General features: G+C 39.5%; 1 protein-coding gene across 5 annotated transcripts in view; it reads right to left on the bottom strand.

The window, feature by feature from the left end:
- NKIRAS1 (NFKB inhibitor interacting Ras like 1) overlaps window positions 1-13636 on the bottom strand; it is a 31465-nt gene that overhangs the window by 13462 nt on the left and 4367 nt on the right. For 4 of the 5 annotated variants that reach the window (XM_025460991.3, XM_049099617.1, XM_025460992.3 and 1 more), the window contains one exon: window positions 10405-10517. In XM_025460991.3, coding sequence (XP_025316776.1) covers window positions 10405-10498 — 94 coding nt within the window. In that variant the 5' untranslated portion in view covers window positions 10499-10517. Of the gene's footprint in view, window positions 1-8511; window positions 8590-10404; window positions 10518-13636 lie in introns of all 5 variants that reach the window. The other variant, XM_035705039.2, reaches the window with a different exon arrangement.

Raw genomic sequence — 13636 nt, 5'->3', positions numbered from 1 at the left:
CTGCTGCTATCTGTACTGCTGCTGTGGTTTATGCCTTCAACTTGAACACGGTATGGCAAAGGACCCTATTGCCAAGACCCGCTCTCTGATGGCTCAGGGACTACTGCAGAAGAGGTGGGGGCATGGGAGATTGTAAGAGCCAGATTTGAGGGGTGGAGTGTGTGAACCAAACTAACACCATCTTGGACAAATCCACCATGATGACTGCTCTGTGACCAGAAGCCTTCTTAAGCAGAGTTTCCCACCCCTGCCCCCACATTCCTTCTGTTTAACTTATTTTTTTTAAAGATTTTATGTATTTATTCACGAGAGACACAGAAAGAGAGGCAGAGACACACACAGGCAGAGGGAGAAGCAGGCTCCACACAGGGAACCCGATGCAGGCCTCAATTCTGGGACCACGGGATCATGCCCCGAGCCAAAGGCAGACGCTCAACCGCTGAGCCACCCAGGCATCCCTCCTTCTGTTTAATCATACCTTTAAGTAGACCCTTGGGTCATAACGTCCTTGATCTACTCTGGAGATACAGCTATGATTCTCAAACATTCCTTCCCAGGTGGTCTCCCAGCCTGTACTCCTCAGCCTCTATGGCTGTAGAAGCAGGTTTTTTTTGTTTTGTTTTGTTTTAAGATTTTATTTATTTATGAGAGACACAGAGAGATACAGAGACCTAGGCAGAGGGAGAAGTAGGCTCCCCATGGGGAGCCCCATGCAGGACTTCATCTGAGGACCCCAGGATCATGACCTGAGCCAAAGGCAGATACTCAACCACTGAGCCACCCAGGCATCCCTGTAAAAGCAGGTCTTATGGGAGGTGGGGTTGCAGACATCTACTTGTAGCTACCCAAGACACACTTCTGTCTGCAAGTCCCTTTTTAATAAACCATTTTTTGTCAAGCTTGACTTCTTGGCTTTTTGTTCCCCCAGTCTTTTGGCTCCTTCAGCATTTGGACATCACTTTGCATGTACCTCCCTTTCATACTGGTCTATTAAGTGTGCAATAGCATCAGGTCTAAAAAACATACATACCTGAATTAAAAAATATTTTACTGATAAAAAGTGCTAACCATCACTTGAGTTTTCAGGGAGTTGTAATCTTGCTGGTGGAGGGGACTGCTTCGCTGTTGATGCCTGCTGCCTGGTCGGGGTGGTGGCTACTGAAGGCTGGGGTAGCTAGGGCAGTTTCTTAAGACAGAACAATGTATACCACATCAAACGACTCTTCCTTTCACAAATAATTTCTCTGTAGCACATGATACTGTACAACAGCATTTTACCCACAGCAGAACTTCTTTCAAAAATTGGAGTCAATCTGGGGCACCTGGCTGGCTCAGTTGGTAAGGCATGCAATTCTTGATCTTAGGTTCATGAGTTCAAGCCCTTACACTGGGTATAGAGCTCACTTAAAAAAAAAAAAAGAGAGAGAGAGAGAGAGAGAGAGAAAGAGAGAAGTTGGAGTTAATCCCCTCAAACCTTGCTGCCTTTTAAAAGTCTATTTTTTTTTTTTTTAGTAATCTACACCCAACATGGGGCACAAACCCACAACCATGAGATCAAGAGTCACACTCTTCTAACTGAGCCAGCCACGCACCTCCTTGCTGCTTTTATTAGTTCACTTTATGTGATACTCTAAATCCTTTGTTGTTATTTCAAGTCTTCACAACATTATTACAGAAGTAGATTCTATCTCAAGAAACTACTTTCTTGGGGTGCCTGGGTGGCTTGTGGTTGGGTGTGTCTGCCTTTGGCTCAGGTCGTAATCCTGGAGATCATGGTCCCACATCGGGCTCTCCACTGGGAGCCTGCTTCTCCCTCTGCCTGTGTCTCTGCCCCCCTCCCAGTCTCTCATGAATAAATAAATAAAATCTTTAAAACAAACAAACTACTTTCTTGAGGCGCCTGCGTGGTTCAAGGACTGAATGTCTGTCTTTGGCTCTGGTCCTGATCCCAGGCTCCTGGGATCAAGTCCTGCATCAGGCTTCTGGCAGGGAGCCTGCTTCTCCCTCTGCCTGTGTCTCTGCCTCTCATTCTGTGTCTCTCATGAATAAATAAAATCTTAAAAAAAAGAAAAAGAAGCTACTTTCTTTGCTCATTCACAAGAAGCAAATTCTCATCTGTTAAAGTTGCATCATGAGAGGCACCTGGGTGGCTTAGTTGGTTAAGCATCTGTCTTCAGATCACGTCATAATCTCAGGTCCTGGGATCTGGCCCCAAGTGAGCTTCCTGCTCAACGGGGAATCTGCTTCTTCTTCTGCCGCTCCCTTGTCGTGTTCTCTCTCTCTCTCTCTCTCTCAAATGAATGAATAAGTCTTAAAAAAAAAATTTATCATGAGATTGTAGCAATTCAGCCACATCTTCAGGCTCACTCCACTTCTAGTTCTTTTGCTATTTCTACCACATCCGCTATTACTTTCCCCACTGATCTTGAACTGCTCAAAGGCATCCATGAGGGTTGGAATCAACTTCTTCCAAAATCTTGTTAATACTGACATTTTGACCTATTCCCATGAATTGTGAATGTTCTTAATGCCATCAAGAATGGTGCATTCTTTCCATAAGGTTTCAACTTACTCTGCCCAGATACATCAGAAGAATCATTATCTATGGCAGCTTTGGCCTTACAAAATGTATTTCTTAAATAGTAGGACTTGGAAGTCAAAATGACTCCTTGATCCGTGGGCTGCAGAATGGATTTTGTATTAGCAGGCATAAAAACATTAATCTTGGGATGCCTGGGTGGCTCAGCGGTTGGGTGTCTTTGGCTCAGGGCGTGATTCTGGTTCTGGGATCAAGTCCCTCTGTCTGTGTGTCTGCCTCTCTCTGTGTGTCTCTCATGAATAAATAAAATCTTTAAAACAAAAACAAAAACATTAATTTTGTACATTTTCATCAGAGCTCTTGGGTAACCAGCTGTACTGTCAATGAATAATAATATTTTGAAAGGAATCTTTCTTTTCTGAGTAGTAGATTTCAACAGTGGACTTAAAATACTCAGTAAACCATGCTATCATCCAGGCTTTGTTTTCCCATTTACAGAGTACAGGCAGAGTAAATATAACATAATTCTTAAGGGCCCAAGGATTTTCAGAATGGTCAGTGAGCACTGGCTTCAACTTAAAAGCCCCAGCTGCATTAGCTCCTAACAAGAGAGTCAATTTGTCCTTTGAAACTTTGAAGCCAGGCACTGACTTCTTTTCTCTAGCTATAAAAAGTTCACGATGGCATCTTCCTCCAACATAAGACTGCTTCAATTACATTGAAAAGCTGTTTAATGTCGCCACCTTCATTAGGTATCTTAGCTAGATCCTCTGGATATTTGCTGCAGCTTCTGCAACCACACTTGATACTTCCCTTTCCACTTTAATGTTATGGAAATAGATTCTTAAACTTCCTGAACCCACATCTGCTGGCTTCAAACTTTTCTTCAACTTCCTCACCTTTCCCAGCCTTCACAGAATTGAAAAGAGTTAGGGCCTTCCTCTGGATTAGGCTTTGGCTTAAGGGGATGTTGTGTGGCTGCTTTGATCACCTGTTCAGGCCACTAAAACCTTCTCCATATCAGCAATAAGGCTGTTTTGCTTTCTTTTCATTTGTGTGTTCACTGAAGCAGCACTTTTAATTTCCCTCAAGAACTTTTCTTTGCATTCACAATTTGGTTAACTGCTGCAAGAGATCTAGCTTTCAGCCTATCTTGCCTTCCAACATGGCTTCCTCACTAAGCTTAATCATTTCTAGCTTTTGATTTAAAAATGAGAGATGTGCAACTCTTCCATTCACTTGAACACTTAAAGGCTACCAGAGGGTTATTAAGTGGCCTAATTTCAATATTGCTGTGTCTCAGAGAATAGAGAAGTCTGAGGGGAGAATGAGAGATGGGGGAACAGTCTGTTGGTAAAGCAGTCAGAACTGACACAACATTTATCAGTTAAGCTCACTGTCTTATATGGGCATGGTTCACGATGTCCCAAAACAATTACAATAGTAATATCAAAGGCGACTGATCATTCATCAACATAACAAAAATAATAATGAAAAAGTGTGAACTACTGCAAAAATTACCAAAATGTGACACACAGACACAAAATGAGCAAACACTATTGGAAAAAATGGCACCAATAGACTTGCTCAACATAGGGTCACCACAAACCTTAAATCTGTAAAAAACACGGTATCAATAAAGCACAAAATGAGGTATGTGTGTATAAGTTTTTGAGAACTCTTATTATAGTTTTCCTAAACAACCTAAAATCTGTAAAACGATTTGTTAAAGGTACCCTACCTGAAATATCTGTAAGTATTAAATAAAATCTCCATAAAGCATTAGGTTGAAAGGAAATCAAGTAACAATAAACACACTGGAACATGAAAAACTAAAAAATTTCCTTTACCACCATAATTCTTTATTAAGGAATATATTCAATGTTTACTAAGGGAAAATTATTCATAAGTTTGAGTATATGTATCATCCTGTGGTAAATTAAGCTACCTTAAGGAAATTAAAGGTTATTCTATTAAGACAAACTTATTGGGCTTTGATTACAAAAAAAAGACTGTTGTCATGGTGGATATTTTATCCACCAAAAGCCAGTCTGATTTTCCTTCACTACATCCCCTGCCCTTAAATGTTGATCTTTTGATATTTTATAACTTTATAGATCAACTAAAGCCATGATTCTTCCCACTACCCTCTAGATCTCTCCCACTCTATGCTGTTGAGCATCTACACCTCCCTCACACCAACAGAAGACTAAAGGTGCAATCTCTGGAAAGGGTGAAACAGAGTATGCTTGGGTTTGAGTTCCATAGTGAAAACAGGGGGCAGTTAAGTGACACACTCCTTCTACTCTCAAAATATTGGCAGCCGGGTCTTTAACCTTTAGGCAGAAGAATCTGGCAGTGAAAAAGGAAAATTCCTAAATATACTAATATCTAGGGTTCCTCCAACAAATGCCCCACCAGATCACTTTATAGTGAAGCTCCAAGTCATAAACCCTATTCTCACGCTTAGAGCTTTCAATTAGCTTTTTCGTTCTCCATTCTTAAGAAAAGATAACCAAGGAATACTAGATACTTGAGGAAATGAGAGACCAAAAATCAGAAAAGAGCACTTTAGAGGGAAAAGACTATGCAAATAAAACAAAAACACTACCCAATATTTACTAAAAGGGGGATAAAGGGATCCCTGGGTGGCGCAGCGGTTTGGCGCCTGCCTTTGGCCCAGGGCGCGATCCTGGAGACCCGGGATCGAATCCCACATCAGGCTCCCGGTGCATGGAGCCTGCTTCTCCCTCTGCCTGTGTCTCTGCGCGCCTCTCTCTCTGTGACTATCATAAATAAATAAAAATTTAAAAAAAAAGGGGGGGGGGATAAAATAGGGTATCCATGAAATAACAAGTTACTAAGAAATGAAAACTCAATAGAAAGGCTGGAATATAAAGATGAAGAAAACTCAGTGAAACAAAATATAAGAGATAAAATAAGAAGAGAAATTTAAAAATTAGAGGACTCATCCAGAAGGTCTAGCATCCAGAAGAGATCCAGAAAGAGAGAATAAGAACATAGAGAAGGGAAAGCCTCAAGAAAATAATTCAGAACTGAAGAGCACACATTTCCATATTGAAAGAGCCCACTGAGTACCCACTACCACAGATGAAAACTAATTTGATACACCACTGTGAAATTTCAGAACACTGGGGACAAAGAAAAGAGCCTGCAAAAGCTTCCATATCCAAAGCATCAAGAATCATAATGGCTCCTAGCTTCTCAAAAGCAACACTGGAAGCAAGAGAATCTGGTAAAATGGAAAAAACACATCCTCTATGAACCAGCAATTTCATTCCTACATATATAACCCAGAAACTGTCCACATATGGCTCAGTCCATTAAGCAGCTGACACTTGATTTTGGCTCAGGTCATGATATCAGTGTAGTGAGATCAAGCCCCATAGGTCGGCTCCACATACACTCAGCACAGAGTCTGCTTGTCCCTTTCCCCTCCCTCTCTGCCCCCTCCCCAACCCGCCTTGCATCCCTGTACCTGCACTCTCTCTCCATCTCTTTCTCAAATAAATAAAATGTTAAAAATAAATAAATTGTCCACATAATAGCTGGGCTAAATTAGTAAAAGACAGTTCATAATAGCATTATTTCTAATAGCCCAAACTGGAATTAATCAAAATGTTTATCAAAAAAGAGATAAATTGAGGTATACAATAGAATATATCCTAAGCCTTTATGAAAAATTAAACCGGGGATCCCTGGGTGGCACAGCAGTTTAGCGCCTGCCTTTGGCCCAGGGCGTGATCCTGGAGACCCGGGATCGAGTCCCACATCGGGCTCCCGGTGCATGGAGCCTGCTTCTCCCTCTGCCTATGTCTCTGCCTCTCTCTCTCTCTCTGTGTGTGACTATCATAAATAAATAAAAATTAAAAAAAAATTAAACCACAGCTATCTACAATACAAATGTATCTTACAAATATGTTAAGCAAAAGAAGCCAGAAACTGAAGAATTTATACAGTATGATTCCACTGACATAAGATCAATAACAGGCAAAAAATAAACTATATCATTCAGTGATACATACACAGATGGAAAAACTATATAAAGAAAAGAAGGGGGCAGCCTGGGTGGCTCCGTGGTCTAATGCCGCCTTCATCCCAGGGCCTGATCCTGGAGACCTGGGATCGAGTCCCACATCGGGCTCCCTGCATGGAGCCTGCTTCTCAGGTAAGTGGTGAGTTGTGATTGAGAGAAAAATATGAGCAACTACTGGAGTGCCTTCAATATTCTACTTTTTGACCTGTGTGGAGATTACACAAAGAAACGTTTTATTATTTTTTTAATAATGGAATGGTGGAAGATATGTTCTACCAAGAGGGCGTAAACCCAAAGATGACGAGACCTAAGAAATGGGACGCCTCAGGGGTGCCTGGGTGGTTTAGTTGGTTAGCATCTGGCTCTTGGTTTGGGAGCATGTCATGATCTCAGGATTGCTGCAGAGTCTAGCCCTATGTCAGATTTCTTGCTCATTGCAGAATCTGCTTGGGATTCTCTCTCTCCCTCTGCCCCTCCCCATCTCAAATAAATAAGTTAATTTAAAAACAAACAAACAAACAAACAGGAATTCAAACGCAAGAAGAAAGGTAAAGAAAAGTTCCATGGTAATAGCTGTGTAACAGCCTAGATAAGAGGATCACTAATTCCTAGAAGGGTATCTCCAAGGGGAGGAAAAAAAAAAAAGATTATCTGATATAGCTGACTTTGTAAAAAACTGATAACCAAGTGTATATGGGGAAGAATTAGCAAAAGGTATAAATAAAACTAAAGAAATGACAAAGCAAATATTAAACTCCAGAAAAAAACAAAAGAAACAATCATATGTACAGTACATTGCTCAGCTGAGAATATTTACATGCACCAACAGTTCTTAAAGTGAGGTCTAAAGATCCCTCGATTTCTCCTTTCAAAGAATCCATGTTGGCAAAAGTATTTTCATAATAATCAAAAATATCTGTCTTTTCCACTTGGGCTGACATTTGCACTGATGATACAAAAGCAATGGTGGGTAAAACTGCTAGTGCTTTAGTACAAATCAAGGCAGAGCATCAACTGTATTTATTAGTAGTTGTATTCTTCACCATCTCATACTGCAAGTTTGGGGGAAAAATGTCATTTTGAGTTAAGAATGTCCTTGATGAAACAATAAAAATTACTGATTTCATTAAATCTCAATCTTTGAGTATACATACTTACATTTTAAAAAATATTCTACATGATTAATGGGAAGTATGCAAATATTCTACATAATGAATTGTGATAGTTGGAGGAAAAGCTCTTGTGTTTGAGTTGCAAACTAGTTTTTTTTTTTTTTTTTTACAGGAATGACAGGAAACTGTTATTGGGATATTTGATAGATGTTTTCTCAAAACGAATAAAGGGAGCCTATCGTTTTCAAGGAATATAATCAGTAGTATTTGTTGTCAATGATAAAATTTGAGCTTTCAAGTGAAAATGAGAATTGTTTTTGTTTTTTTTTTAAAGATTTTATTTATTTATTCATAGAGACAGAGAGAGAGAGGCAGAGACACAGGCAGAGGGAGAAGCAGGCATCATACAGAGAGCCCGACGTGGGACTCGATCCAGGTTCTCCAGGATCACGCCCCGGGCTGCAGGTGGCGCTAAACTGCTGCGCCACGGGGGGCTGCCCTGAAAATGAGAATTGTATCCATTACCATGAACTTGACATTTTCCCAATACGGATGACTGGTGATGATATTAGTAAATGTGATTTGGAAGATCTGCTTATTACCAGAGCCAGTATTTTTCAAATGACCAATTTATGATGTTTAAAAACAACTGTTGGATAAAAATTCCACTTATAGTTCAAGATAGACCAATGAGATTTTACTGTAATGAAGTAGGAAAAGTTCACTGACGTGGTTTCCAATAAGCTTTAAGTAACCATCACTTGTTGGGTTTTAGTGAAATAGCAAAGAATATTCACAATTACCTGGAAAGGCTATTAACATACTCCTATTTCTTCCAACAATTTATCTGACTGAGACCAGGTTTTCTTCATAGATTTCAACTAAAAAAATATACCATAATTGATTAAATACAAAAGCAAGTAGATATGATAATCCAGCTACCTTCTAAGTAAGCTGCATATTAGATTTTTCAAAAAAATGTCAATCAATGCTCATTCTCACTAAATCTTTTGAAAATATTAAAAATTTTATCTGACCATGTGATAAGTTTATTATTTTAATAAATGAATATTTTTAAAAATTTCTTACTTTTAATTTCTAACAAAGTACAAATATTGAATGAGGGATCCCTGGGTGGCGCAGCGGTTTGGCGCCTGCCTTTGGCCCAGGGCGCGATCCTGGAGACCCGGGATCGAATCCCACGTCGGGCTCCCGGTGCATGGAGCCTGCTTCTCCCTCTGCCTGTGTCTCTGCCTCTCTCTCTCTCTCTCTCTCTGTGTGACTATCATAAATAAATAAAAATTAAAAAATATATATATTAAAAAAAAATATTGAATGATAAAGCCTACATAAACAAAACCTGTTTGAGGTTATAAGAGGATAAAGGATTTTTTCCCCTAGACATAATTTATTTTTGCATAGGCATAAATTAGAATTGAGAAGTAAAAAAATTAGGAATCAATAATGCAGGGGCACCTGGGTGGCTCAGTCAGTTAAGCATTCAATTCTTGATTTTGGCTCAAGTCATGATCCCAGGGTTGTGAGATGGAGCCCCGTCTGGAACCTGCTTAAGATTCTCTCTCCCCATCTCCTTTTGCCCCTTCCCTCCATCTCTAAAAGAAAAAAAAAAAAAATCAATATTGCAGAATTTGTAACAAGAGGGATTCTGAAACCAAAAATTTGAGAACTGCAGGCATCAGTATCATAATAAGAACTAAATAAATATGGATTTAACCAAAATTGCTAAATATTATTTTGGGAAGGTGGAAGAAAAGTAGAGCTCATCAAGGTGGCTAATAAAAGTAAGACAGAAACATCCCCTGAGCTACTTGCCAACGATAAATACTTTGAAGATCATGGTTCTACTTATCTAACACCTCATTTCATTCTAACCTATAATGTCTGTCCTACTAAACGATGATCTCCTTAAAGCTGGAGATGTGTTCTTCTTCACTTCTGTACCCTTGCAGGCCTCATTACAGTCTGTACCATACAGCAAGTATTTACTAATTAAACTCAATGAATGAAAAAATGAATGAAATAATCCAATTCACAAAATTAGGTCATATTAGAGCAAATAACGGTTTCTTCCATTTATAAAACTTTTTAAAAAGATTTTATTTATTTGAGAGAGAGAAGAGAGCGTGTGCTCACCATGGGTGTGAGAGAGCATAAGCTGGAGGAGGGGCAGAGGGAGAGGGAGAAGCAGACACCCCGCTGAGCAGGGAGCCAGATGTGGGGCTCCATCCCAGGACCCCAGGATCATGACCTGAGCCAAAGGCAGACACTTAACTAAGCCACTCAGGCACCCTCATTTTTAAAACTTAAATAGCAATATTGGAAAGTCATGTTCCAAACTTGAATGAGATCGTCTTTCAGGGCATATTTAAATTAGTGATTCTGTGACTCTGAGACCACTATTATGTAAATACACAAGAACACACACACACACACACGTTTTCCTGCTTGTTGTAACTTACAGCAAATACTGTTGAATTTCAAGAACAAAGATTTTTTTTTTCTCTCCCCTATTCCTCACTGCCCCCTCTCATTTCAATCTTTGTTGACTTCTTCGACCCTTTAGTCCTTTTGGATTACACGTCAGTTTTGTGTACCATCATCACCCATCTTTAGGTTAGCATGACCAATGAGCAGTTCCCAGAACCTATAGAGAAACTAGAGAAAAATAATCTTACCAATAGTATGATTCCCATAAAGGAGCTGCTCCAAAATTGCTGTCTTCCCCACAGATAACAAGCCACAGACCACAACTTTGCAGCCCTTTCCCATCTTCTGTCAGGATAGATCACTGTAAAGAGAACAAAAGATCTGTGAAACTGTATACTGTTCGAATCAACTTCTTTCTTTCTATAAACCATACACACACAGGAGAAAATTTCAAAAATAAAAAAGGATATATACAATAAGACATATCCTTCCAAATCCCATTCCTAGTCTCCTATTTGCTCCTTAAAGCAATAGTATTAACAGTTTCTTATGCATTTTTGCAGAGGTAATCTAGGTAAATGTAAGAACACATGTAGATATAAATACATGTTTTTCTTTCAAAACAAAAGAAGCATTTTATACAAAGAATATTTCAACCCTAATTAAGTCTACAAGAATCTGAATCAAATACTAGGTGAAACCAATCCTTGAAAGACACTGCCTGCTATTTACCTGGAAAAAAATCAAACACTTAAGCAAAAAATTTAAAGAGGCACAAAGATAAAAATTCAGAGAATGTACATGATTTTTTAGAGGAACATTAATGCTATTATTGCCATGAGGCTTTTCTCAGGAGAGTGAAAAACTGGATTTCAGTCTCCACATGGGCTCTCTGTCATACTTCTTTTTGAGTCATTCTTCTTCTTCTTCTTAAGATTTTATTTGATAGAGAGCACAAGCAAGGGGGGGTGGGCAGGAGAGGGAGAGGGAGAGGGAGAAGCAGACTCCCTGCTGAGGGGCTGGATTCCTGAGGCTGGGATCAGGAAGTGAGCGGAGTCATACTCCTTAATGCTAGAAAAATTGCTTATCCTAACACATCCAAGGAAGAGCACAATAGGGTAACATTCTCTCTAATTTTCCCTGAAGCTTTTATTTTCCAGAAGTCAAGGTACCAAAAGCCAGAGCAGAAAGGGAAAAAAGCTCACTGAATACAAAAGAATAACCTGATAAGAGACTTTAAATTTCTATACTGTCTTTTGCCATCTCCATCACCTTATTTCCCTCAATTTTCTTCTTAGAAGTGTAGAATATGCAATAACTCTGACTAAAAGGGATGTTACAACTCCTTGAAGTCAGAAAATACTACACCAAGAAAGTTCAGAGGCACTTGGGTGGCTTAGTTAAGTGTCTGCCAGGTGATGATACTTCCCTCCTGGGAAGGAGCCCTACATTGGGGACCCCACTCAGTGGGGAGTCTGCTTCTTCCTCTTCCTCTCCCTCTGCCCCTAACCCTGCTCATGCTCTCTCTCAAATAAATAAATAAATAAATAAATAAATAAATAAATAAATAAATAAAATATTTTTAAAAATTCAGATAAGCATTCAAAGGGCTGCCACATACCTTTCTGTGTATGCATGTGTTTTTACATCTGTACTGGATGTTTTAACCAACACTAAAAATATTAAGCAACAAACTTTCCATAACTCTATTTCCTCAAAGTCTATAATATTTATTTATTTTACAGAGAGAGACAGAGACAGAGCACGCAAGTACACAAGCCAAGGTGGGAGGGGCAGAGAATCTATTTTTAAGTTTGCTTTTTCTTTTTCTTTTTTTTTTTAAGATTTATTTATTTTAGAGAAAGAGCATTGGGAGGGAGAGGGAGAGAGAATCTCAAGCAGACTCTGTGCTGAGTGCAGCCCAACACAGGGCCCCATGCAGGGCTTGATCAGCATGACCCTGAGATCAGACCCAAGGTGAAACCAAGAGACACTTAACTAAGCCACTCACGCACCTCAAGTCTATAATATTTTATGACCCCAAATCAGCCCAAACACTAATCTGCTAACAGAAAAAATTTTACTGCTACCATTATTGTAGCAAAGTAATAACACAGTGCTGATTTCCAGAGCAATACGCTATGTTTTACCAGTAAAGAAATAATCATCATTTATGTAACGCAGCCATTATTTCGTGGTGGTATACCTAAGATCCTTCCAAATCTTCCCTACAGTATTTATCACTTATTTCTAGGAGAACTACTTCTCTTAAGGGACACACACACACATATATTTAAGTAATCTCTATGCCTAATGTGGGACTCAAACTCATGACCTGAGATTAGGGGTCACATGCTCTACCACCTGATCCAGCCAGGAGCGTCTCCTTTTTAAAATATATTTTCAACACAACTGCAATAGAAAAATTCTCAGCCTGTATTTGTAAGGGGAGAGCTTTGTGTCACACTGATCGTCTATGGTGTGATATCTCCTATGTCAGCAACTTTGGACTATTTTGTTTTTTTTAAGATTTTACTTATTTATGAGAAACACAGAGAGAGAAGCAGAGACATAGGCAGAGGGAGAAGCAGGCTCCTTGTGGGGAGCCCAATGCAGGACTCAATCCCAGAACCCCAGGATCCCACCCTGAGCTGAACGCAGACACTCAACCATTGAGCCACGCAGGCATCCCACTATGGACTATTTTAAAAGGTTTTCTACATCTGAATTTATGATTAATCTAGTGTCATCTCATTTATCATAGGATTCTACTCTTTTTGCATATTGTGGTCTCCTGTAACTTTATGATATCATTGAATCTTTCTTTCAAAGGGTTTTTTTAATGATAGTTAAAATTTAAAGGAAGTAGCCACTTAACCACATGCCACCAACGAAGAGGATGAAAAAGAAATCTGTCAGAGGATAAGAAAAATGTTGGCAGCACAGAACAATTCTATTGTCAGAAAAGGTTGCTACTGGAATCTAAATTCTAATTTTTCTATTGATTTTTCCCTTCCTCTAAAAATGTATTAGTCCCAGTGGAATTTCTTTTTTTTTTTTTTAATTCATGATAGACATAGAGAGAGAGAGGCAGAGACACAGGCAGAGGGAGAAGCAGGCTCCATGCCGGGAGCCCGACGCGGGACTCGATCCCGGGACTCCAGGATCACGCCCCGGGGCCAAAGGCAGGCGCCAAACCACTGAGCCACCCACGGATCCCTTGGAATTTCTCAATACCAATACTTACCTTCTCTCCTCTTCCTGTTCAATCAAAAAATGTCCCTTTACCATACATTACACATTATATCAATCTTCAAATAAACACAAGTGCTTTAAAAGGGCAGGTACAAGTTGTAGTTAAAAGAAAAAACACCCCAATTATTAATAACAATAGACACTCCCCCCCAATAAAAGGGAGGCAAATATGATTTCTGGGGACTGCAGCAAACTGGGAAAATGCTGAAACCAATAGAATCCTGA

This window comes from Canis lupus, chromosome 23, assembly GCF_003254725.2.
Source record: "Canis lupus dingo isolate Sandy chromosome 23, ASM325472v2, whole genome shotgun sequence".
Taxonomy (NCBI): Eukaryota; Metazoa; Chordata; class Mammalia; order Carnivora; family Canidae; genus Canis; species Canis lupus.
The sequence above is the reverse complement of the archived record's forward strand: the minus strand, read 5'-3'. Positions and strand labels throughout refer to the sequence as shown.